At 34.9% G+C, this 27,964-nt stretch overlaps 1 protein-coding gene across 2 annotated transcripts in view; it reads left to right on the top strand.

Moving 5' to 3' along the window:
• The window catches only part of LOC149543584 (putative serine/threonine-protein kinase), a 169,599-nt gene extending 150,969 nt beyond the window's left edge, over positions 1-18,630 (top strand). For both annotated transcript variants that reach the window (XM_089798371.1, XM_089798370.1), the window contains exons 6-8: positions 7,397-7,547; positions 16,997-17,269; positions 17,451-18,630. In XM_089798371.1, coding sequence (XP_089654497.1) covers positions 7,397-7,547; positions 16,997-17,269; positions 17,451-17,555 — 529 coding nt within the window. In that variant the 3' untranslated portion in view covers positions 17,556-18,630. The remainder of the gene's footprint in view (positions 1-7,396; positions 7,548-16,996; positions 17,270-17,450) is intronic.
• The last annotated feature ends 9,334 nt before the right edge of the window (positions 18,631-27,964 follow it).

A 27,964-nucleotide genomic window follows, 5' to 3' on the forward strand; every position in this document is an offset into this window, starting at 1 on the left:
GCTTGACTTAAGCCGGCGAGCTAGGATCGCAGGTTTATTTGACCCAGTGAACATAACTCGACTCACTGACTCGGGAGACTCGCCCGACTCCAGACGAGTTTCGTTACTCTGGTTGTAATGTCCCCATTTTTAGCAGGTTTCTACAGTTGGCTAGATCAGTTCACCATCGTGACCCTCATGACCTGACATTGGGATTGAGGGTCTCAGTTGTGTGGTTAAAGGGTTTCCAGTAGCCTATGGTGTGTTTTGGCTCTATTTGAGGGACTTACTATTTATAGTAAGTCAAACTGTTGGTTCTGATGAGCTCAGTCAAACTATTATTATTTTTCATCTAAATACGCTGAGGTTGCTATTTTTGTTGGTGTTGTTTGTTGGTCACCTCAATATCATAGCTTGTTGGAACTGGGACAAAAAGTTTTACATCATGGGAATAAGAAACAGTGGCCTTCCGTGTTAGGACATTAAGTTATGGTGGAAAAGGTCATTTTTTGGAGCCAAAAGCAATTAATAATTTATATTAATGACACACTATTATATTTGAATGTTGTGTAGAGGAAGCTTCTTAAGTGGAGTTCTTTTGGGAAATTGGTGCCATTTGGAGATTATAAATATGAGGACATTTGATGAGAAAAACATCCGATCATTTGATTATCTTATTTTGCTTTGTCGTCTTTGTGACGTTTCCTGAAGTTCTCATTTTATGTGCCCTTGCTGAAGTATAAGGGTTTGAGACTGAGTTTGTGAATCAATCCACTGTTGAGGTAAAGTGGTATTGATTTAATTTTCAATCTAAATTGAAGAGTCTTCTCATATTGTGTCTATTGTGGCTGAGAAACGAAGGGCTTGCCAAAGAATTTAGTTTTAATTCGTTTTCTATTATCTCTAATGTTGGGTGAGGGTTTAGTTGAAAAATTGGAGTTTGGTAATTTTGGATATCCTAGTTTGTTCAATTCTCATCAGAATTAGTGTGTTGGATTTACAGCTTGAATGCTAAGGGTTCTTGTATTTGGTGTGATTTCTATATCAGTTTTGGGCAGCATTTGTAAGGGTAGGCTGTGAATGCCAGATTGAAATTGGACTAGGCGGCTTTTAGTTTGACTTTGCAATTACATTCTACGACCAAGACCAGGTTCTTAATTTGTAAAATTCAGTTTCTATTACATAATTTGAAAGTATGATACACTAGCTTCAAATTCTGATTTATGGCAATCAGCCAACAATTGAATTCCCTTTTCATTATGTTGCTGTATGGTTTGTCAATGAATGAATTCAGAGGCTGGTGTGGATCATTTCAGAATTGTTTATTGGTGTTTGGTATTTATTTATGCAAAACTTATAAGGCCAAAATTAAATAAATTTGTGATCAATTTGTTGTACATCGTGATATTGTGTTTAAAATTTAAGACGTCATATATTCATTGGTAATTGGGTTGCTTTTCAAGTGCTTGACAAAATGTCAAACCACTGAAATGTGAAAGAAATTGATGCTAGATTTAGCTATAACCAGATAGAGTTATTACAATGGTATCAGAGTGGTTTCCTCCCATCCTGTAGGGTAGGAAATTTATTTTATTTTCAGATTTGTTGTTGCATTTGGAGTGACCAGCACTCTAGCATTTTCTAGCTATGAATAGACATAGGAGGACTGACAGTTCTACAAGTCGGTGGAGTAATGAGGAAGTTAGCGCGAAAATGAATGCTTTGCAAGAGAGTATGGAGAAACTTAAGCTTTATCAATAGAGGTTTGCGGAGAGCTTGTTGGATCCAGAGACAATTGAGAGGGCAACGAGGTATATGGTTTTCGGCTTAAGAAGGTCGGCATTGAGGTTGCAGGGAAGGAAGCTTGAGTTTGCCCCGACAGATGTCCATGATGCAGATGTACCTATATTTAGTATGACACCTACTAGCTCTATCTGTAATGATGATGGACTTATCTCACAAGGACATGTGGATGTGTGAGTGCCCTGGGTTGATAGTAGCATTGAGCTTCAACAGGTTGAGACTCCCAAAGTAGTCGCTACAGTTAGTTCAAAGGCAATTGATGTTGTAGTTGTCATTGACTGTTTAGACTCTCCCGAAGAAGGAGTTGTTATTGGAGACTTCTATGTCATCTATCATAGTGTTTCTCTAGTGCAGGAGGCAGTTGCTTCCTTAGGTGGGACCGAGGCACGCATGAAGTCATCTAATTGTGATGTTGGTGATATGGGTGTTACAACGAAGTCAGGAGATGTGGATGCGGATAGTATGGACAGATCTGATGATCCATTTGATGATGCTATGAGTTGCACTAGGTATGATATCCTTTGCTAGGTATTAGCTAATGACTTTGAGGAGGTTTTGGATGGGTCCCAAGATCGGTGTTTACAGGATTTTACTATTGAGGTGGAAGCTAAGGCATGCGAGGAGATTGATATTGCGAGGGCTTCCATTTCTTCGGATGAGGTGTTGGTTGAGGTACGAGTAGTTGTATCTCGGATGCAGAGGTGTGTGAGGATGATAGCACACATGCGGTGAGCGATCTTGTGGTGGTCAGTTCTGATTCAGTTTCCTATCACAGTGTAGTTAGTGAAACAAAGAACTTGCATAGGAGTTAGGGATTACGGGGGCATCATATGACGACTAGTCAGTTGAAGGCGAGTGATAGTGACATTTCTTTAGCTCTTGAGCATTATGACGCTATCCGTCAAATGTTAGCTACGTCCAGTTGAGGTGCTCATATGTCAGATGAGCATAGTGATAGTAGTCTTTCCCTAATAGAGATTCATGTGCTTCGAGAGGTTGTCAGGATCTTGAAGCATAGTTACTCTCAGTTAGTGGCTGACAAGGATTACCTTCTAGAGTGGAGTAGCACTTGTTATGAGACGTTGTTAGGGAAAGAGGAGGTGAATGAGCTCACCCAAGAGCTTGAGGTGGCTGTGGACTCTCTTCAATATACTCAATTGGTTCTTCAGGAGTCATAATCACAGTTGGATGAGGTTATCGTGGAGTTAGAACAGGTACAATTGACACCAATCCCAGACCCTGTTCAGTTACATATTGTGGTTGGTGGTGAGTTTGCTTCCACACTTGGGGATGAGGGATGTGATGATGTGGTCAACACATTTATCCAAGATATGGCTGCAGTAGGTACTAGTGAGGTAACAGTATCAGTGTAGTTGAACTCTCATGGTGATTTGCTTCCCTCTGTCGAAAGCGGATTTATTTCTTCATTTCATACAACTGGCACCATTAGACAGTTGACAGTGCCACATTTTTAGAGGGATCAGTTGTGGGTCACAAGGGAGCAAGTTGATGTTTCCACATATAATTTCTATTGCATAGAGTCCTTCATGGAGTAGCTATTGGAGAATTCAGATGTACAGGAGGATTCATAGTGTCTGAGGGTACTCTCATCCGAGGCTCTCACGCTATTCAGAGATTGGTGGAAAAGATTGTAGAGACTTTGTCTACTATGCTTGACCACAGGGATTTCATGGTTGGATTTTCTTCGAGAATTGACCAGGATCTCGCTTGACCAGTAGTTCGGAGTTGTCTCCTGATTCCCAGTTTGATATTGATGAGCCCTTGATAGAGATTGGGAGTTTTTTTCGACATTGCATTGTAAGGAGTGCTCATCACTTTTCATTTGACCCACAGGTAGAGCATTTGGTTTCACATCGGTGTAGGTTGGCTCCAGTTTCATACCATCCATTATGGGATGGGTTAGCTCCATCTTTTGCAGGTGGGATCGACAATTGCAAGTTAAACCACTTGCAGGATCCCCACACCTAGAACACTTTATCAGTGGTTGGAGTTGATGATAGTGATTCAGGTACCTATGGTTGTTATTGTCTCTACAATGCAGTTGGGTGTGTGTCAATTTGATGGGAACTCAGGTGTGGACAGAGTTGTTATTTCAGTTGGGTTGAGTTTTGATGAGTTATTGCCTTCATTAGTGCCTAGGGTTAGTTTCCAGATGATTCTAATGGTGATGTTCGTTATTTGGGTGTTGGTGCTATAGGAGTTGCTTGTACACAACATGGATAGTACGTAGTTCTACCCTTGGGATCCGGTTGGACTATGATGTTCATTTGTTCCGAGATTGCTTGGGGATAAGCAATCTTAGGGAGGGAGGACTGTAATGTCCCCATTTTTGGCAAGTTTTTGGCAGTTGGCTAGGTCAGTTTAGCATTGCGACCCTCGTGAGTTGATAATGAGATTTGAAGGTCTTAGTTGTATGGTTATAGGCTTCCCAACAACCTATGGTGTGTTTTGGTTCCATTTGAGGGGCTTACTATTTATAGTAAGTGAAACTATTGGTTTTGATGAGCTCAGTTGAGTTAGAGGAGTTGGGTGATGCTCTCACTTTTTATTTCGAGCTTCTAGTTTGGGCTCCAAGAATCTTGGAGGGAGCGTCTATTGATAGTAAGTCATCTTGTTAGGTTCATTAATTGTCTTTTATCATCAGGATCATTTTGATGTTGTCAGATTTCGATTATGATGCTTCTTTAGTTGTTTTTGCAAGACGGGTGAATTATTATTGTTATTCATCTAAATACGTTGAGGTTGCTATTTTTGTTGGTGTTGTTTGTTGGTCACCTCAGTAGCATAGCTTGTTGGAACCGGGAGAAAAAGTTTTAAATCGTGGGAACAAGAAATAGTGGCTTTGTGTGTCAGAATATTAAGTTATGGTGGAAAATGTCATTTTTTGGAGCCAAAAACAATTAATAAATTATATTAATGCCACTTTATTATATTTTAATGTTGTGTAGAAGAAGCTTCTCAAGTGGAGTTCTTTTGGGAAATTGGTTCGCCATTTGGAGATTATAAATATGACCACATTTGATAAGAAAAGCATCCGATCATTTGATTATCTTATTTTGCTTTGTCGTCTTTGTGACATTTCTTGAAGTTTTGATTTTATGTGCCCTTGCTAAAGTATAAGAGTTTGAGATTGAGTTTGTGCATCAATCCACTGCTGAGGTAAAGTGGTATTGATTTAATTTTCAATCTAAATTAAAGAGACTTCTCATACTGTGTCTACTGTGGTAAGAAGTGACTGGCTTGCTGAAGAATTTAGTTTTAATTCATTTTCAATTATCTCTATTGCTGGGCGAGGGTCTAGTTTACAAATTTGAGTTTGGTAATTCTAGATATTCTAGTTTGTTCGATTTGCATTAGAATTAGTGTGTTGGATTTATAGATTGAATGCCAAGGGTTCTTGTATTTGGCGTGATTTCGAAATCAGTTTTGGGAAGCATTTGTAAAGGGTAGACTGTGAATGCTAGATTGCAATTGGACTAGGTGGCTTTCAGTTTGACTTTGCAATTACATTCTATGACAAAGACCAAGTTCTTAATTTGTAAAATTTGATTTATATTACATAGTTTGAAAGTATAACAGGTTGGCTTCAAATTATGTTTTATAGCAATCAGCCAACAATTAAATTCCCTTTTCATTATATTGCTGTATGGTTTGTCAATGAATGAATTCATAGGTTGGTGTCAATCATTTCAGAATTTTTTATTGGCGTTTGGTATTTATTATGCAAAACTTATAAGGGCAAAATTAAATAAATTTGTAATTAGTTTGTTGTACATCCTAATATTGTGTTTGAAAATTTAAGACATCATATATTCAATGGTAATTGGGTTGCTTGCCAAGTGTTTGACAAAATGTTAAACCATTGAAATGTGAAAGAAATCAGTTCTCTTGGCATAGCTATGGCCAATATTGGCTGCACGGCAATATATGCTTGTCAGCACGGAGACATGAGAAGACTGAAGGAGGAATTTGCAAAGAAAAGTATAAACTGTAGAATATATATGTGTCCAGAGAATAGATAGTAAAACCGTGCAGGAGTAGACATTGGCACTAAATCCAACATTTCCAGATCGGTACAAACCTTCGTATCTAGATTTATATAAAATAGATATCGACTTTCATATTGGGGAAAAGAAAAGAAAAGTTAGAATCAGGGAATAAGAACAATAGGGAAGATCGGAGATTATTATTGGGTATAAATCAGTTGATGAATCATTAAGTTATGGGGAGGACATTGTTACATCAGAATAAGAATTGTATAAACCGGAGTCGGTTATCATTTAATCATTATTCGAAAACATACCTGGCAGATCAAAGCCCTATCTTTTACATCTGAATACTCACATGAACACAAAAGGGTGGAAAATCACTTGAAATGTTAAAAGCATATTTACCAAGTATGAAGAAAGTACAAATGATCACGGGAAGAATATATATGTTCATGAATTGCTTATGGAGGGAATATTTCTGCAAATCAAATAGGAGAGAATATTAATAATAATAAGAGAATATAAAATACTTTGATACTCTTCATAAGTAAGAGATAATAAAAGAGTTAGATCCTATATAGTATTAATATCAGTTATGATAGTGAGATCATATATATATATAGATAGATAGATAGATAGATAAGACTTCCTTATGGGGGAAAAGAAAAGAAAAGATGGGAGTTGGGGAATAAGAAGAAAATAGGGAAGATCAGAGATTATTAATGGGTATTAATCAATTGGATGAATCATAAAGTTATGGGGAAAACATCCTTACATCAGAATCAGAATTGTATAAATCAGAGTTGGTTAATATCCAATCATCGTTAGAAAACATACCTGGCAGATCAAAGTCCTATCTTTCACATCTGAATATTCACATGAGCAAAAGGGAGGGGAATTACTTGAAATGACAATAGCATATTCACCAAGTATGAAGAAAGTACAAATGATCATGAGAAGAATATATATGTTCATGAATTACTTATGGAGGGAATATTTGTGCAGATCAAATAGGAGAGAATATTAATAAGAGAATATAAAATACTTTGACACTCTTCATAAGGAAAAGATAAGAAATGAGTTGGATCATATATAGTATTAATATTGGTTATAATAGTGAGATCAGAAATATATATATATATATATATATATATATATATATATATATATATATATATATATATATATACACACACACATATATATATAAAGCAAATCATTTTGCATATATACTGATTGAATCAGAAATAACAAGACGATACTGGGTACAATTTCCACCACCTAATTCAATTGCAAAGATCAGATAGTGTCAGTTTAAGAAACTGAGGTAGTCCCCACATCCCAAGATATCCTTAATGAGGACATTACGAATCTATACAATGCTTAAATGTTGGGTGTTAATTTTTTTATTGGTCAATGCCAAGTGGGATAGATTTGGCTCGATTTCGTTAAAGGGCTATTGATATTAAAGGCATAAATTTGGCTTAAAATATTCATTTGAATTTGTGTCCTATTTAGTTCAATAACAAAGAGTAGTCAATGTTAAATACATAATTTAAGTACTTCTAACTAAAATTTTCTGTATGACAAATTGTGTTATGCAGGGGTTATTTGGCTCCAGAATATGCTATGCGTGGCCAGCTGACAAAAAAGGCAGATGTTTACAGCTTTGGGATACTTGTTCTTGAGGTAATCAGTGGCAGGAGTAATACAAAGCATAGCCTCCCAGATGAGAAACAAATACTTTTGGAGTGGGTAAGGTTATCTATTTCAATTATTTGTATCCATCTTCAAATTTTACAGAAATTACAAATTTACTTTTTAAAATACAGTGTACTTTGAAATACTAGGAAATTTCTGAATGTATTCTTAGAACTAACTTATCCTTATAGGGAGAATTCATAAAAGACTAAAAATATTCAGAGTAAATAGCTCATGTTCGTGTCCATTGACTTTGTTTTTTGCATTCCTTCAATAATGCACACACCTTTAATTGAAACAATTGTGGATGCCCAAAACCCTTATCTGAACAATCCTTTGGAAGATTTTAGTATTAAGCCATTTCTGTTAGGTAACCATGAACTAAATGAGATATCGTGGAAACTCTAGTAGACATAAAATTCGAGCAGATTCATGGAATGAGAGTAGTACCATTGAATATTGGATTTTGAGAGATCTTTGGGATATATAACATGTTTATATTTTCTAAAAAAACCATAAAACAAACAGTTATACAACTTAAATGTCTTGATTCTTATGTTTTGGTTGACATAAAGTCCTATGATTACTAGCATTAATTTTATTATAAATACACAAATTGTTTGGCATTTCTTGTCTGACTTTGAGGATGCTAGTCCTTGAACTCCTCATAATTGAAGAGGGGATATTGCAGATGAAGAGACTCAATGGGGATGACTTCAGAAGTGTGTTAAATAATTTGGATGACCTCCCTTTTACCTCCAGAAAACTACTTTGATTGTTTTCTAAGATAGAAAACTAAGTTGCTGAATTGGAATTGGGTAGGGGTACTAGTACTTAGGTACAGTATGCTGGTACAAGAATTTTTTGGGCACCAAAAACATATAAAAATCATAAATACATACATATTTGTATTTTAGAAATAACAAGTTTAGAATGGCACAGGGAGTAATACCTTTTTTACCCAACATCATGATTCCTTGGACATTATCGTTTTGCAGATCCAGGGAGGGTCTCAGCAGCAGCAAAATGTTCTGAAGAACTTGTGACCATAAGACAAGAGTTAGAGGATGACCATTAAAGGTGGGTATTAAAATATTACTAAGTTACTGATTCGGGTGCTGATCCAGATGTGCAAGAAGTGGGTGTGTGGATGTGCAATTTTTTATGGGTGGTAATGCAGAGATGCATTTGGATGCGTGTGTATATATATGTATACACATGCAAAGAAATGCATTTTCATTAACCTTGAATATTGAATAAATGGATTGTTCTAGGATCAAATATTCACAGATATTGCCAAAATCCTCAGTCAAAAGCCACAGATCCCCTGAACTGAAAACAGCATTAGATAAGATCACATCTTTAGTATTGTCTATATCTCCTTAACATTTGTCATGGAAGACACTAGGTATGGAAAACTTAAATAGTAGAAATTGATCTCTGGATTTAAATTTGCTGCCACGCAAACTCTCAGACACATGTTCTGCCTGTAACACAAGACAATGCTCTGCAAATGCCCTCCATACACAGATAACCAATAATCGTCAACCTTTAGATTTAGCAATCCTGAATATTTTCTTCTCTTCAAGCCTAAACTGGATATAAAGCTCAAGTTTTAATGAAATAATAGAAGCACATGCTTGTGGAAGCCACCTGGATGCCTGACAAGCTTCAACTTGCATCCGGATGCCTGGGAAGCACTTCCGGGTGGCTTCCGCAAGCATCGGCTTTGGAATCCGCCTCCACAGGCATCCGCTTCAAACAAACATCATTTCATCACCTATGCATCTGCAAAAGCAATCATCATTTATCAGATCAAAGTCAAACAAAGAATAAATCAGAAAACTACTGTATCAAAGCAGCATACATTATATTCACCAATATATCAAACCAGCACTCATTACATCACCACTCATCAATTATCTAATCAACAATCCTGTAATCATCCAATCAATCACATATATTCAGCAGACATTTGATCAGATAAATAAACATTTATAAAGCAAATACAATTACCAAGAAATATCAAAGCAGTCAGCGCAAGAGTTAATCACAGGGTTTCAAGTTTATATCATTATCATGTTATTGTTATAATAACAAATAATATTGCTGCTTTAGTTGTTTTTTACCAGCTAAAAGTCCACCTTGCTGTATCGTCTAAGGAAGGGTTGCGCTAAGTTAATATAATATCTATAGTACGGAGTACCATCTGAAGTGCAAAAAATAGATGACTATAGAGTCTAAACCCTACTATCATTCCTTTTTTTCTGTCGTTATCCACTTCAGCTCAACAGATGTAGTTGGAAAAGTAAATTTTACATCCTTTAAGGTCCCCATAGTTCCAATCCCTTGGATGACAACCCTATTTTGCAACATTTGAACTTTTGTACCTGTCAAGAGAAGTCCGTTGTCATGTATGCATCAACCTAGCACTTGAAGGATTCCTTTTTCTATACAATTTGATATTTGATCCTTTTTGTTATTAAGGTGGCTGCCTTGTTCAAAGTTTATTACATGCTTGATGTACATAAGTCCTGTTTGATAGCTGTGTTGTTGTACATTTTTGTGGCCTTTTAGGGCATTCAAGAATACCATACACTCAAACGAATGCTAATCACTATGGTCTAGAAGGGGTTGCTAACTTTTGTATTGCTGTCATTAACAATATTGAAGCTGGATATGGTTTTAAATCTGTGTTAATTATTCTCTTTTGCTTTGCTTGTTGTCGGGCATAGTTGTATTGTCATCATAAATATGTTGTTAATTGTTAAGTAGGTCATTGGTTGTTAGTATGCACGAGGGGTAGACAGTTAGGAGTTGTGACGGTTCACCTTGCACCCCCTAGGGGTTTATATGTATACCCTCAGAGGAAATGTTTGGCATCATCCTTATGGTGATCACTGTGTATGGAGTCATAATTGGATGTAAACTTGAGTGGCATTAGTGAAAGAATTGGCAGTTCTCTAATAATTCATTGCTCTTATGTGTATCTGTTACATTTCTTCTATCTGTAGTATGCATTATTTCACTGTACCCATAGCATTAAACATTGCTGACGTATGATACATTCTCACAAATGCTTGAGAACATCTTCCTTGAGGCCCTTCCATGAAAATATTTTCCTAATTGCTTGTGTTCTTTGTAGTAGCCTAGGTCCCTGGTAATGGTATATCATGAATTGCTCTTAATATCTTTTCCTTAGTCTTAAAATCACAGTCCAAGAAAAATATATTCTTATACAGAATGAGTCCATCTGCGGTTGTTTCTCTGTCTTTTTTACCACTTTATCATAAATGTTAGTAGCAAAAGTATTTTCGGCCTATTCAGCCAAAATACAAGCTTTTCAGTCAGAAGAAATAGTGGAAAGGGGACAGAGATTTGACATTCTAGAAAGAGCATCAATGACATCCTTTTTCCCCTTTGTATTCTCTATTTCAGTCATAATTTTATATCTTAATTACGCACTTTAATTGGTCATCATTTAAATCATGTTGGTGCAAAAAGAGTTTCAAGATGTTACGGTTGCTATTTTTCTACAAATCTTCGACAAACTAAATACCATCTAAATTTTTTTAGAGCACACATGATGGCTAACATTTGCTTGTCATAGATGGAGTAAGTTCTTTTGATTCACTCAATGTTTACTTTGAAAGGCAATAGAATGTTTCCTTTGAGTTGTAACAATTCTCATTCTATCTCCCTGACTATCACATTCTACAAAAAAATGGAAGAGAAATCAGGTATACCAAGTGCAAGGCACAAGCTCATTATTTTTGAGTTTAGTAAAGTATTTTCAGTTACTTTAGTCCATTCAAAGGTTCCTTTTTCTTGTTAAATTTGCTAAAGGTGCAACAAGTTGAAGATTCCCTTTCACATGTCTTTTGTAGTAGTTGCATAAACTAAAGAACCCTCTTGAGTTCTTAACTATGTTAATGTGGTAGTAGGTGGGCAATTGAAATAGCTTGGTTTGTGTGTGGTTTATTTATACACCCTTAGCACTTGTGATGTAAAATCTCTGTTAATTCAATCCCACATTTGTACTATTTCGCATAAATAGATTTCTGCTCTAAAATGCTTAGAACAATACTCAAGTGCTCCAACTGAATTGCTTGCTGAATGCATAATTCATGCATTGCAAACTCACTGAAGCATTTGTCAACTAAAGGGCATAATCAAGAATTCAAAATGTCCAATATGACATCTAAATGTGCTTTTTGCACATCATCTCACAGATTTTGATTAATCTTTGAGAAGTGCACTACCCCATGTAGTTCATCTATTAGCTCATTGATCTTGAGTATGGATATTTGTTCTTGATGGTCTTCTAATGCAATGCTCAATAATCAATACCTATTTGCATAGAATAATCCTTCTTTTTCATCAGAACAATAGGAGATGCAAAGGGATTAGAACTGAGCTTTATCTAGCCCATCTTCAAAATTTCTTTTATAGCTTCCTTGTCCTCCTTATTGTTATTTGAGGATCTTTTCTAGAGAATAAATCTGCACTTCTTAAGAACGGTTTGCAATGTCCCTTATCTGAGATTGTTCTTAACACCTTTACTTTTCCCTTGGTTATAAGCAGATCAGATGTTTATCTGATTTCTTTGCTTATTATTGTGAATCAATGAAGGACAGACTGAATATTATTAATATTGATGACTGCTGGGAGAGATACAATGTCATCAGAGACATAAATACACCACAGGGGGTCACGATTATGAATGGTTGTGATTGCCCTCGTGGCACTTGCCACAGGGAGTCACACCCATTCATAATCGTGACTTCTCTTAATTACAACCAATGAAGACATGCATTAAGATTGCCGATTCAGATTAGTTAAGGACACTTGTAATACAAAATAATGGATGCTAATATCTCTCTCTCTATATATTTGTTTCTTGTCAACATCATATTTATATATATGTTCGTACATCATTATTCATGATACAAATGCTTCAATCCGATGAAGCTATATTCTTAACACTTATATTTTCTTCGATGATGATATGAAGTGGTTATGATTGGTTTTGCTTCGGTTTTTAATTCTATGATATGTTGTAACCATAGTAACGAGAATCGTGGCGATTCACGCGATTTGGTGATTCGATTCAAGCCAAACGATTTTTTCTGAATCGGTGAATTGAATCTGCGATTTCTTGGCATGAATCGGCATGAATCACCATTAATCGGCTGGAAAAATGAGCCAGCCCAATTGGGCAACTAAAAAACATAAAAGAATACAACTTTTTTAATGATTTTTTTTCACATTTCTTTTTCTTATAACCCTAAAAGGCCATCTATTTGTTGAGTATGACAAAGAGAGGAAAAGTGAGGGATAGACTTTTGCTAGAGCTAGAGCAAATAGACTTGTCTTTTCATTTTGTTTATAGATAGACATATGTTTCATGGATCTTCATCTTACATACATTTATGGTTTGATGTTATTGATTTTATGGATCTTCATGTTACTTACATTTATGATTTGACAGCATTTATAATTCCATATATCTATGTCATAAGACCCTATGTATTTTGTTTACTTCAGCTACAAATTACAATTTACATTTTATGTATGTGATGGATTTATCATTTATCTTCTTTGTTTATGTATGTTAGCTTCTATTTGATGACGTTATAGTGTTTTAAAGTTATATTCAATAAAGGGTGTATGAAATAAGTTTTAAATCGTTAAACTATCTAAATCTCAAGGGTTTTTTAAATTTGCCGATTTGATTCCGATTCATGGCCAATTCGTGATTCGATTTGGCCTTGTTGATTTTGATTCGATTCTAATTCTCGTTACTTTGATTGTAACACTCTATCTAGAGGTTGTTTTGGATGCAAGTCATTGAACACCGTACTAATCATTTTTTTTATATATCAACATGATGTGAATATTTGTCACCACTAGAGTGATTTGTTGGTGTAATCAAGCAACTGGAAGCCCATGCAACTTGACTTCTATGGAAAATACTCCTCATTCTCTTTGTTGTAAAAATTGGTGGCACCCCATTAGAAACTCCCTTATTTATCTCTTCTTTTTCATCAGATTTGAACTTATGCTTGATAGCTTGGTGATTCTTTGAAAATTTCCCTAGGACATGCAACTATTGAACACCCAATACCATATTTGTCTCTCCTAAGCCCACAACATAACGTCATCACATTTTATTTGATTTCCCGGAGAAATTGTGTTGCTGAATGACCATAGTGCAGGGAATGGTAAATCCATTAGCAGCAATTGCATAATATATTGAAAGCCTCAAATTTTCTACCTTCAATCTTCCCTTGGCCGCCATACCTTCATCAATGAAATTGTGGGTTGCTTCGTTGTCAATAAGCAATGAAATTTCAATGTTTGAATAAAACACTTCATGAACTTTGAATGGGTGGTATTTTGATGCTCTTGACCAAGCTAAAAGAGTACCCATCACTGGTGACTTCACTTTCATGTTATTTGGTTTTGAAATCTTCTGAAACTATTTGTGGTTTATGTTCCACTATATCTAATTCTTCATTATAAATCACCTCAATGGAATGAACCTGTCCTTTGCTCAAGCATCTACGGCCTACTTCCCATTGGCTCTCTGCAAGAGAAGCAATGTTTCTCTCTCCAAAGTTCATTCTTGGAATCTTCATCTAACCTTTTTTAATGTAGTTGGATGTGTGGCCCTTTGGAAGTGCATGAAATCCATTCTTCTAGACATTTTCCTTATGAGAGGTCTAGAATGAGAGCTCTTTGGTTAGCCTCCTGTAAGTGGGATGGAGCAAAAGCCTTGACTAGGCATTTGGGTGGTTCAAAGGGTACTTAAATGAAAAGGTATGTAATCCTTATCCTTTTCTCTGATATTTGAAGTACCATAACTACAACTGTTTGAAAGTCTGCTACCTAGGCATCTAAGGTTTCTTTTTCATCCTTCAACTCAAGTTTGTTAAGTAATCTCTTACTAAACTCCTCAAAAGTTTGCACTTGAGCATGCCCTTGAGTGGTGAGGCCATCATGCCACCAATCATAGGCAATCTCTTCCAAAGGCAAATTAGAAAATTTGATTGCTTCTTTCTTCCTCATAGGATTCAGAGTAAGATAAGTTTGCAGTTTTGGCAACCAAGCCAGAGGTTTTGCATTTGGATTGCTTCTTTCTTCCTCATAGGACTGAGAGTAATGTAACTATGTAGCTTTTGCGACCAAGCCCGAGCTGATATCTTATTGCCACCATCGAAAGTGGGTATTGAAAGTTTTCTTAGTTTATTTGTCTAGTCATTCTCATGTTATTTTGGTCATTTCAAATCCCCTTCTAGTATGAGGCCTTGTTATTTTTGCAAATTTTTCAAACGGGAGGGCTGCCCCAAAGGCTTCAGATTGATTCATGTACTTTTGATACCTTTAAGTAAATTAGTAGTTTCCCCTACTGGTGATATTTCACTAGTATTAGTGGATGCAACTGCAACCTCCTCTTCTTCTAATATGAATGTTGGTTTTGAAAATGAATTATAGAGAATTGCTTGCTGTTCTACTACTCCTTGACAGGCTTTCCCTTCCTTGAAGGTATCCTGTGCTTAGCTGTTCCATTAGTTTCAGTAAAATTCTCTGCAATAACTTTTTTTTCCCATGTCTATCAGTTTCTTCTTCCCTTTTCCTCCTGTAGCTATAACTACAGTCCTTGAGCCTTCAACTTGCCATTCCGTTTGTTCTCTTCTAAGATACCTTGTTTCTCTCACTCAAAGACAGAAATCAGTAAATTCCCTATAAGCCAGAAATAACTTTATCTTGATACCACTGTAATAATTCCCAAAAAATAAGTTTTAGATTATAAATATTTTAACAAGAACGTGTAAAGCCTAGATTTTTTCAGTGTCTTTTTATTAACATTTATACCCAGGTTTACAACTAGAGCCAACAAATAACAAAAAAAATCCAAAACCTTTCTAGTTTATAAAAAAGCTCACAGAATTCATTAGAAATGCTGCAATAATAGTAGAGACAACTATTATGCTCAAACCCACAACAAAAATGCAAATTTATGGGAACTTGCAGCAAAGGAACCTGCAACTTTTGAAATCTTATTCACAATTTTTGAGAGAGATTAATGATTATACTATTGGACTAAAGGGATATCATCCTATGAACTCTCTCCATTTTGTATGGTTTACATGCTTACTTTGCAATACACATAAGTCCTCACTCTTTGCCTCTTCTTTCATTCTCCCCATTCATTCTCTTAAAGTTAAAATAGATGACAAAATGAATATTTACACTATCCAAGGAGTGTTACCCTAAGGGTTATAATCCATCCACTCCACCTTTTAATAAATCACACAGAGGGGATAATATAAGATAGGAAGTATGTTCACTACATTAGGTTTCCTAGTTAGAACTTGAAGTATCCCTTGTATTTCACTGTCAGAGTTTGCTCTGAACAAGGAATTAACGGTTTTCCATTTGTTACTGGTGGTTGAAATAGTTTTTGCAAGCTGAGATGAGGAGGATAAGTGGATTCATGATTTGAGAGAGAATCTCTTTTATTTTAATGTGATCTTTGTATAATTTCTTTACAAGTTTTATACTGGTTTACCAGGGATTATAATAGGTGTTCACTAGTGTATTATATTAGTTTTTAAGTCTGATTGTCGGTCTCACATTATAATCGCCCATCCTCTATTTACTGAAAAATGGATTTGCATACAAGTTCACTATTTGACCACGCACTATGAACACAAGATGGCTACTCCAAGCACTAAAAGATTCCTTGCCACACGGGTCAAGAAATGTAGATTTGTGCTTGTGAATACACCACCTTTCTTAACGTATTGAATTTATCAGTCTCGACAGATGATAAAATGGGTATAATAGCTTTAATCTAAATATCGAAGAATAAAACCCATGCATAGACTTAGTGGATCAGACAAGAAATAAATAATCATACATATAACTAGCACTTCCTTCTCTGGCCAGGTGATCAAGTGACTAGTGTTGCCCCTCAAATCTTGGTGCTATGCTGAAAATGTTGTTCAACTTAATACAATCATAGGGAAGAAGTTCTAGTTTCCTGTGATGATGAAAATATGCACGAAAGAATTAGCAGTTGATGGATAACAAAACCATCTCATAATGGGCTGTAAGCCATTGGCACTTTGGTCAGTGAACCAATGCCTTGAAGAATTTATTTCACAAGGGAGATTTAAATTTTGGCTCATAGCTTGTCAATATCTGTCATCTACCTATTGAACACATTAGAATAATATCAGTAGATGATTAAATATTGCCACAAGTGATGGGACTTGAATATCTCCTGTACAATACCAGTCTTCATCAAGGGTGGATTACTAATCTAGATGTTTGCAAAGAGTATATTTATAATACCTTTTAGCTTAGTTCTTGCAATTATATTCATTTCTTTCAAGTCCTGATGCTCAGAAAAGTAATTTCTTGCTATAATTTGCATCGTTTTGGTGAAACTTAGGGACCATTGTACTTAATAGTTTTGAATGATATTACCGCAGACATGGCATCGCAGGGAGGAAAACAAACTTTTAGATGTTGTTGATCCAAAGTTAGAGGAGTGTCCCACAGAAGAAGTATTGCGTTTCATCAAGGTTGCGCTTCTATGCACGCAAGCTGCAGCCAACTTCAGGCCTTCTATGTCTCAAGTAGTGGCAATGCTTTCAAAAGACATAAATATAAATGAGAAACTGTTGACACGACCTGGATTGATCTCCGACTTCAAAAACTTTAAAGTAGGAGCTGACACACATGGTTCTGCAAGCAGAACAAAGGTATTGGATACATTTTCTTCTTGCTTGAGACAGATAGGAAGTGATTACATTTGAGTCGCAGCAAACTAACGGTTCAGAGGAATGAATAGAATCTGTTGGGATTGGTTCTTGCTCTTGTTATTGGATACATTTTCTTCTTTGGGAGCCTTATTCTTATTCTTACGCTTTTCACAATCCTTAGGCACAATCAACGCACAAAGGAGCATCATCTTCATCATCGTTATCTCTAATGACCACTATTGCTAGCAGTGCACCAGCTAGCTTCACTCAAATGGAACCTAGGTGAATGCAAATACAATGAATTCTAGCACTGGCTTTTGCAAGATAGTGGGGATATCCTCCAAATAATTTTGCAGTGTTGTTACCTGATGGAAGGGTTAAAATCCAATATTATCTTTTAATCTGCAATTCTACTCCTTTCCATCCAAGGACAAGTCAATTATCAAAACGTTATTGTAGGAAAAGGATAGTTTAAAGATCAAACATTTGAAGGAATCTGTGTAGAAGTTGTCATAAGTTAAATTTTTTCCTATGAGCTTCATCCAAAACCAGCAGGCCTTGCACACTAATCTACAGTGCGAGATACAGCACTGGAGCTTTGACAGTCAGCAGAATAGAATTGTTCCCATTGATTCTTCATGGCCGTGAAATTGCACGGGATTCAAAATTTGTATTGTGAGCAGGGTATTCACGGTAATTTGGGTGGCAGAAATCCATTTATGCTTGATCAAAATGAATTCAATTTTTACAGTCAGTTCCAAAAATATATAGTCTGAGGCTAATGATCTGGAAATGCCAGCATGTATAATTATGTATGACTAGCTGTCGTTTACATGTAATAGTCATATCTTGTTGAATGCTACCGTGTTCTTGAGAAAGGGCACAAGTATCAGTTTTTCTTTCAGAAGATTGATAAAGATTGTGATTACATTCTCTGACATTGGGTTCTTGAAGGCTTGCATGATTATGAGCTCAACTGCATCGCTCAAGTAAGACCAGATTTTGCATGACAATATGTTCTAAAACAAAGAAAATCAATGTCAACTGTCAGCAGTGGTTGCCAGCTTTCCAATGGAATATTGTTTGAGAGGAATTACAAATGCACCCTAGTGTTGTGACAGGATATCATTGAAAGAACATGTGTAATAACTTGAATAAAAATTGTTGAAAGAACATGTGTAAAGAACAAATTGCATATAATGTTCACAAATGATGTCATGGGTTCAAACACATAAAAAAAAATCAAGAGGCTTGGCTTCAATTCTTGTTTGACTTATTAGTTGAAAGGAAGAATGATATCCTTTCTACATACATTAGTGTAAATTATTAAATACATAAGCATTCAGAATCTATTTTAGATATGGTTGGGAATTATGGTCATTCTGATTTAAATATTTTGGAAAATAAAATAGTGACATTTTAAATTAAGGAATCTGATGTAATATGTTGTCATAGATGTCTGAAAATGATTTGTGAATGCAAAAATCCAGTGATGCTGGGATGAATGTCTTGGAATTTGTAAATGTATTTGTGCATCACAAAGGCTACCTCAGCAATTGTGGTAGAGATTATGCACATGCAACTCTGACCTATGCCAAGTTTGATTTGAGTCCTTGTAAATATGTGAATGTTCACGAGTGGCCTATCATGAAATTATTTCTTTGGCTTTGTGTAAGAACTTAGTTCTGGGGTAGAGATTTCATGTAATATAGGTGATTCTTTTCTTATTTATTTTGAATGTCTAGTCTAACAATGTAGAACATTATTGAAGAAAAACAACAAATATGCAACATATGCATAATGAAAGTACTCCAAACATATGTTCCTTGAATTTTGTGCAAGTAAGAATGCAAACTAAGATCCATGTGCCACCAATTGAATTATATTTACCCGATTGAATACAATTACAATGATTTTAAATGGTCTCTTCATCAAGTTAACGCACAATGAACAAGTAAGAAAGGTTAGGTTCGTCCTAAATATGAATTTGAATTTGAAGGATGTAGAGATTATGCTTACAATTGAGTATTTGAACTGGGTATTTGTTGTATCCGTAGATATGATTGAGCTGGGGAATTGACAAATTTGAGGCTCGTATAGTCCTTGGAAATGAGCATAAAAGAAAACATTTAAGGTTGAGGTTTGTATTAATTATCAATTAAAAACAAGCTATTTGGACATTTGTCATTGCATAAGAGATTATGTGGTAAAAATCGGTTAAAATATGAAGATAGAAAAGTAGAAGTTGTGTAATCGTTTCTTTTACATTCCAACACCCTCGTTAAAAATAAATAAATACTAGAATAGCTATCTTACTAAATAGATCTATCTTAAAGACCCTTAGATAAGATATATGGAAGATATTTATGCTTACTTTAAACACATTATTATTTTTTTGATCAATAAAAGGCTAATCTAGTGGTACACTTTTATTGTAATGTTGACTCCTTGATCCATGTGATATTGCCACCAAGATTCAATTGTGTAGTTCTCAAATCTAATCCATTGCCCCATGAGTAGTGGTTCACAAGAACCCACATCTCACGAGAATAGATGGAACACTGACCGGTCATTATGTCTAAGTAATGCTTACATAGATGTTTCATTAGACCTAGGAATGTCAACCATTGTAATACTACAACTCGAGTGTTTAACCATTGATTATTGTCCATGGTGTAAGCACAAGTAAGTCACAACACTTACTAAAGATATTGCAAATGATTTAGCAAACTAAGTGGGCTTAAACTTGGAGGAGATTCCATGGTTAAACTTGCCCAAGTTGGAGTAGTACTAGGATGACCTCCTAGGAAAGCCTAATGCTTCACCTTTGTGAGCATCACACAAATGCAATGAGTATTAAGTGTTCTATTCATTCTAATTAGAGATGGGTTCTTGTGATCAACTACTCATAAAACATGGTCAATGTGTTTGACTAAAAAAATACACAATTGAATCCTAAGAGCATTATCACAATTTGACTAGTTGCTGAAATATCTTACTTATCCTCGATCCTTATCTCCATTTAACACACTCTTTCATATTTGATGATATTATATTTGCATTTGCATGTACTCCTACATGTTGCTCACACTTAAACAGAGAGTAGAGATTATAGTAGATAGATTATAGGAGTCTTCGCTACAACAAATTAGGATTGTGTTAAAGATCAAATTTGTGCTATGTGAATTTGATATAGAGTCAAAGACATTGAACATCTATTTCTAGAGTTGAAAAAGTGAAATCTCTCCAACATAACATACAATTTTTCATTATTCTATCAAAGTGTTTCAAGAAGTGACTATTGATAAGTTATTAGTGAGGGATCTAGCCATTATATGTAGGTTTGTGGGGAAACAAAAATACAAAGTTTCTATAAAAAAATGGACACTTGAATGTAAGAACCCTATGGTTATAACTCTTGACAAACATTGTATTATTTCAATTTTGGATATAAGTTGGTTTCACCAATAATTTGATTTTTGTCAAATACGGGAATTATATCATCATGAAAACACATCAAACTATTTAAACGCATTTAATCATATAATTTGCATTCAAACTATCTGCTTCAAACTATTCACAAGAATTCCTCTATTTCAATTCAGGAAATAGAAATATTAACTATGATAAACACAGGGATCAAAAATATAACTTTATTTGCACTATAAAAAAATTGGAGATTATTGCAGCTTGCATTCAAACCGTCAAAATGTATCGCAAGTATTATCTAGAAATACTTTGAACCTTGGTGCTAATGTTGAGTGCCTATTGATGCATCAAAACCCCACTGGGCCTTTATAAGAAATCCACATCTTCCTCTCTGCCTCACGTGGTTGCTAAATACCCTATGACTGCCCTTAATGATTACATAAGTTGCTAATATAGGTTACAATCTACGTTATCTATTCATCTTCTAACTTTTGCAACCAACTTCACAATGAAACAATTCATTGGTTATTTCACTAATTCAAATTGTTGAAAAACTTAGAAGAATTATCAATTGCCCAAGTTGAACTTTACAAACCCTTGCCCAATTTCTCTTCACATAAATCAAGAGATAACAAAGCATACAATGAATCCATTCTTCTACCCTTTGTCTTTTAATATTTCTCAAGTAGGAAATTGATCGAGTGTCTTCTTGATTACATTTCACATAACTTGTAAGTGTATTTACTTTTGTTGCATTTGAAATTTATGATAATTAATTACATTCCCCTCCAGTTGTGACCAGTACTTAAATAAGCATTTCATAATATTTAATGATGACTTAGGCCCCATTAAAGTTATGAGCTTATAATTCCCATCTAAATAATTGATGTTAAAACCACTTGCTATTGAATTGACTTTAAAAACATTAATATATGTGCTTCTTCAAGTCCCACATTTTGTTAGGATAATAAATAAGTACGCCCTGACCATATTATCATCAATTGGCACTATTAACTTAAAGAAATTATATTATGAACTTGGGCTAATCAACTTATTCCACTTAATCAACTAATGAAGTCTACTAATACCAAGTTGAGGTGCACTACAAAAAATTTAAAAAAAAACACGAGCATAATTGACTTATTGTGAATATCAAGATCCTCAAACTGAGCCAATTGAAGTATGAGTTAACCATTGTGCAGACCATGAGTCAAGGCAACCTTGCCAAACAAAGCAACTCCTTAACAATGACTTATTATAAATAGTAAGTCTTGAATAATTGCCCCAATTAATGATACTGAATCTCAACACTTCCACTAAGCTTTTCAAGTGCCCTACTAAAGATAGAAACCCTAACCTTCTTGAAATAGTCACAATAAATAGTAATTGTGGCAAATTGTCCTTTGGTTATGCCAACAAAGATCCTTTATCTGCCTATCTTATGTTATGACAGCCATTGAAAGGATAATCCAAACCACCAACCAGGGTGAGCTAAAAAGGGGACATTATAATCTACCCTTCCCAAATTCCTTGTGCCCAAGAAATCTTAGAAACAAATAAAATCAGTCCACCTAGATCCCAAGGGTAGAACTATGTAATGTTCATATGATCATCAACGAACTCCTATAACATCATAACAAACACAACTAATGATATCTGCCAAACAAAATCAATATCAATAATTGATGTAGGAGCATCTTAGGTACTTTGACAATCTTGCATCAACTAAAAAGATTTCCTTTTATAGTTCCTATCTGTTGTTTGAAGAATAATCATTGTTATTCGTGTTTTCTCTTTTTGTGCAACTAGCTCCTTAATGTGGGCCTATTGTGGATCCTATACCTAAGCTCGCAGAATCTAATTCCATTATTTATAGGAGCTATCCTTCTATTTGTTCGAGGCGTGATGATTTCTTGGCAACTTGAGTAATGTGTAGGGTTGGCTTTGGTGAGGTTTTGTTTGATATCATGGTGTTTTACACACTTGAGATTATCTTCTTGGATCACATGTGGACCTATATTTGTCTCCACAAAAGTTTATTTGCTTGTTTGTAAGGTCACTAAATTCTCCTTTAGGGCAAGACCTATATTTTGTAATAATTTGTCTAACAGGCTGATTTGTGGTCTTTTTAGTTAGACAATTAGAGATCTAGGATTAGGAAAAGTACAATGAAGTTAGATAGAAGGAAAAATACAAGTTTTGGCTCTGAAAGTCTGAATTCTTTAGCTTGGTGTTTGTAAATTGAATGCATATGGCTACAACCAGGTAGGTCTTATGCCTGTCATATTGAATGAAGATTGTCTCATCATTGCTACATTGATTTCTCTATAATTTCTTGTGGTTTATCCAATTGGTTGGTTTTCATGAGTAACTCTTAGCAATGGTAGTTAGGAGGAGGACTTTATCCCCTCCTCCCTTGTGTTAAGTAGGATCAGAGTGAAGATTTCTTTCTTGTGAAGTTTGGGATCACGTAGAATCTTCTTCAAGATTGGTTGTAGGATGACATAATTGGTCTCTGACCTATAACTTGCAGAAGGTTGCAATCTTGCAAGAACTATTGTCAAAATGGTTTGAGGTAGAGGAAATGCAGACAATGCTATTATGGATATGTTGAGATAGATTGTAGCTAGACTTGAAGTTGTTGAAATAGCCTAGAGAAGGAGAGTACATCTTGAAGATGTTAGTGATGAAGAAGCAATGACACCGAATCTTGAATTTGAAGTGGAACAAGATGAAGAGAGACTTATGAGAGCCTTGAAGAGAGAGAATTCATGACTTAATTTTGAACTTTCTTCTTACAATGGAAGACTTGATATTAATGCTTTGTTGGATTGGGTCTCTGAGATTGAGAAATATTTTGCCTATGAAAGTATTCCTGAGCATAAGAAGGTGAGGATATAAGCTATAAAATTGAATGGACATGCATCTCTTTAGCGAAACACTTGCAAACTGGTAGACAAAGAAGAGGAAAAGAAAAGATCAATACTTGGGTTAAGATGACTAGTAAGTTGAACAAACCAATTCTTCTTGTTGATTATCAAGTTAACTTGTTGAGAAGAATGCAGAATCTGAGACATAAAGATATGACTATGAAAGGCTATACTGAAGAATTTTATAAGTTGGACATTAGATCTAGACATGTTGATAATGAAGTTGATAAAGTTGCTAAGTACTTGAATGGTTTAAGGACTCCTATACAAGATGAAATCAATTTTACAAAGATGGAATGTGTAGAGGAAGCATGTTTGTATGCCTTGAAGGTTGAAGAAAATTTGACAAAGAAACAAGAGCATATAAATAGATCAAGAGATGGAAGATTTCAGTGAAGGAGAGGAAGATCTTATGGAGAAAGTAGCACATCTAAAGGCTTATTTGAATGGAAAGAAGACAATGGAAGTAGAGAAAGAGGAACTAAACTAGAGGTAATTATACTGTTACTATAGGAATAACAATAATGGAAAGAGAGAATATAGATCTTGGTTTAAGGGAAGTTGCTTTCAGTGTGGTGAAGAAGGACATGGAGCCTTTGAATATAAATTTTCTAGTAAGAAAGTGTGAAGTAGTAGAAATGTTTTGATTCAGGAAGAAGCTATTGATGTACCTAATGAACTTGAGAAGGGAGAGAACTTGATGATGAGAAGAGCTCTATGGAATGAGCAGTTGGATGATGAACATGTTTTGAGGAAAAGTCCTTTTAAAACCATATGTAAGATTGAAGATAATGTTGCAAGGTGATTATTGATATTGTCAGTTCTAAAAAATTGGCATCTATAGAATTGGTAAATAAGTTAGAATTGTAGAGATTGGAGAACCCTAACCCTTATCGCATTTCTTGGATCAAGGTGGTGAGTGAACAATGCCTTGTGAAATTCAAGATTGAAAATTACATTGATGAAGTTTTGTGTGATATTATGCCATGGATTGTTGTCATATACTTTTGGGAGACCTTGGTAGTATGGTAGGAAAGCTTTGCATGAAGGTAAAATGATATAATGCACTATTTGGGGCAATGAAAAGAAACAAGTATCATTTCTTTTGATTGAGAAACCTAAAGAGAATCATTGTACTTTTATAAGAGATTTTTTGATTGAGGAAAATCAGTTTGTGAAAGACATGAAGAAACATAATGTTTGCTTTGCTTTAATTCCTAGAAATATTGAGAAACAAAATGAGCTTGAACATGCACCTAAAGTGAGATTTTTTTTGGCTGAACTTCAAGATATTATTTTGATAACATTCTTGATGGATTACCTTATGTGTGAAGTATAAGTCATTGCATGGATTTGATACTTGGAGCTAGTTTTCCTAATAAAACACCACATATACTAACACCTTAAAAGAATGAATAATTGAATAAACAAGTGCAATAGCTGATTGAGCAAGGTTTTATTAGAGAAAGTTTGAATCCTTGTGCAGTACCTGCTCTATTAGCTCCTAAAAAGAATAGAGAATGGAGAATGTGCATTGGTTCTAGAGCTATCAACAAGATAACAATGAAGTATAGGTTTCCTTTCCCTAGGATGGATGATATTATGGACAAATTAAGTGGAGCAAAAATATTTCACAAAGATTGATTTGAAAAGTGGCTATTATCGGATTAGGATAAGAGGAGGAGATGAATGGAAGACTACTTTTAAGACAAATTAAGGTTTGTATGAGTGGTTGGTTATGCCTTTTGATTTAACTAATGCACCTAGTACTATTATAAGGTTGATGAATGAAGTTCTGAAGAAATTATTAGGTAAGTATGTGATTATGTACCTTGATGATGTACCAATCTATAGTAAGACTAAAGATGAACACATTGAGCATATCAGACAAGCTTTGTAGAGTTTGAAAGAGGAGAGGTTGTTGATAAATATGAAGAAATATTCTTTTATGAAAGAGGAGATTGTGTATTTTGGTTTTTTTATTTCGATAGATGGTTTGAAGATGGATCCTAAAAAGGTAAAATCTATTCTTGATTAGCCTACACTTGAGAATGTTGGGGAAGTTATATCATTTCATGGTGAAAAGTCCCTCCTCGTATGTAATTATCAAATATGAATTCTCTATTAAAACTATTATAGGAGATTGAAATGGATACAAAGTAATGTTTTATGTTGTGAATGCCCCAATGAAAATTGAGATCAGTTTATACATCCATGTTTTAATACTCAGTGATTTGAGAGCTACTACATTATCTCAACTGTTTAAACTTTAAAATTTCACTAACGATGATACAAGGCGTTTTCACCCAATGATGATGATGTTGATTATGGTACCTTGATGATTAGGTTATACACATTCAAATAGTTCAGTATTCTTTAATTGGTGATGTTTATGATGTTATATTCTAGTATTTTAATATTCTACTATTTTAATATGAATTAATGAATAAAGTTATATTTGATTATGTAATTACTGATGACTAAATGTGTGTGTCAAATTAGAAAGGGGTTATTTAAATGAAAGATTTATGTTTTGATTTATGCGACTATCCAAATAAGTTTTAAATATATGCAAGTGATTTCTTGAGTTACTAATGTGTGAAATGAGTGTGTAGGATTTATTAGTCGGGAAATCTAATGAAGAATTTGAACTAGACCCTATGTATCGTTTGTGAAAACTAGGGTTGAGTCTAATAAAAGATGTAGACCTCGTTGTTCATATTTTATTTGTATCATGTATTGAATGAATGTATCATTATGTAAGCATTAAGTGTTAATGTTTTGTAATAGTGATTTTATAGTGTCGCTTGATACTTGTGAATCGTATATGCATTTTAGCTTGATAGTTAGGGTTAACCAAGTAACCTAACGATCTAAGTTGGACTAGGTTAGTTACCTTTTGGCTAATCAGTTAGTAATTGAGATTAATTACCCTAATCAAGATTAGTGATTTATTTACATTTTTGAGGATTGTTAGGAAGTCCAAATTTTTAAGCTTTTTGATAGGTCCCTAAATAGTCTTAGAGGCCAAAAATCATGAGAACTAAGTACTTAAGTGGTATAGGTATGGGTTAGGGGCATTTTCCACCCCTTTAACCCCTTTTGTTGACTTTTATGGTCATCCAAATATCCCATTTTTGCTTTATTGCGAAAATTGAATGTTTCACCATGAGTTGGATAAGTTAAACTCCACCTTGAGGTTAGCTTTATGGCAAGTTGAGTTAGAAGACTCTAGAAACTTTAAGCAAGTGGGGAAGTTATTGCATTTTGGAGGTGGTTGAGTTAATATCCTATTTAGAGGCAAATTTGAGAAAGGAAGAGTGTTCACCCAACCTCTAGTTTTAGAGAGCAATTCAGGATTGAAGGAGAAGGAGAAGGAAGGGAAGCTCATCTCAAATTGTTCAATTACCATAACCTTATTATGAAGGTAGGAATCCCTCAAGCTCATTTTGTTCATGTTGTGTTTCAAGCTTAAGTAGTTTTCTTGCATATGTATGTTCATGTGTTTGATGAATATGTTTGGGAGGGATTGAAATGGGTTTTTCTTAATTGTTTTTCGTTAGTATTTTTCTTTGATTTTCGAAGGGATTGTATGGGTTGTATTGGCATTACTTACCCTCAGATATGGCAGAAGTGGCCATGTATGAGAGGAGGTCTTTAGTTGGACTCCGACAGTGCAGAGTCTCTTCTCAAGACGAGGAGAGGGAGGGAGAGTAGGGTGTTATGGGCCCCTACTCATCAGCACAAACCATGTTTTGAGTTTTGGAATTTAAGAAATGGAAGAATATAAGTTCTTGAGTTTATAGCCCCGAAAGGGCACTTGTTATGGTGTTGTGGCTGACATCTCCTGTTAGAAAAATCCACCTTCTCCTTAGTTTGGTTCAATGACGAACCTGTTGTGCAAACCTGGATGGGAGTGAATGTTTGAAATTGTGTTCATGTTAAGATTGGTTGTCTCCTGGTAAGTTTTCGTTCTCTTTATGATCATCTTGATGTGTTGCAGACTTTGTAATGGTTTCCCTGTTGTGGAGCCAAGAACAAAATTCAGAAATGTTATTGAAATTCAAATATGTTAGAAGATTTCTCCGTGGGATAGTAATCCTGTGTAAAAATGATATTTATAAACTTATTGTGGAAATGGCTACGATGTCAGGTTTTCTTCCTAGTTCTTTCCCGACGAAGCCTTTGAATCAGGTGGTTCAATAAAAGAAATGAGTCATATTCTTCCATATGATTTTTTTATTGTAATTCAGTTTATATGCATATGTTTATCAGAAAATGGATTCAATGATGTGTTACCCTTTTTGTGGCATTCTTATAGTTCGAAATCATATTC

The sequence above is a fragment of the Cupressus sempervirens genome, chromosome 8 (genome assembly GCF_028749045.1).
Source record: "Cupressus sempervirens isolate cs-2001-9-10 chromosome 8, ASM2874904v1, whole genome shotgun sequence".
NCBI classification, from domain to species: Eukaryota; Viridiplantae; Streptophyta; class Pinopsida; order Cupressales; family Cupressaceae; genus Cupressus; species Cupressus sempervirens.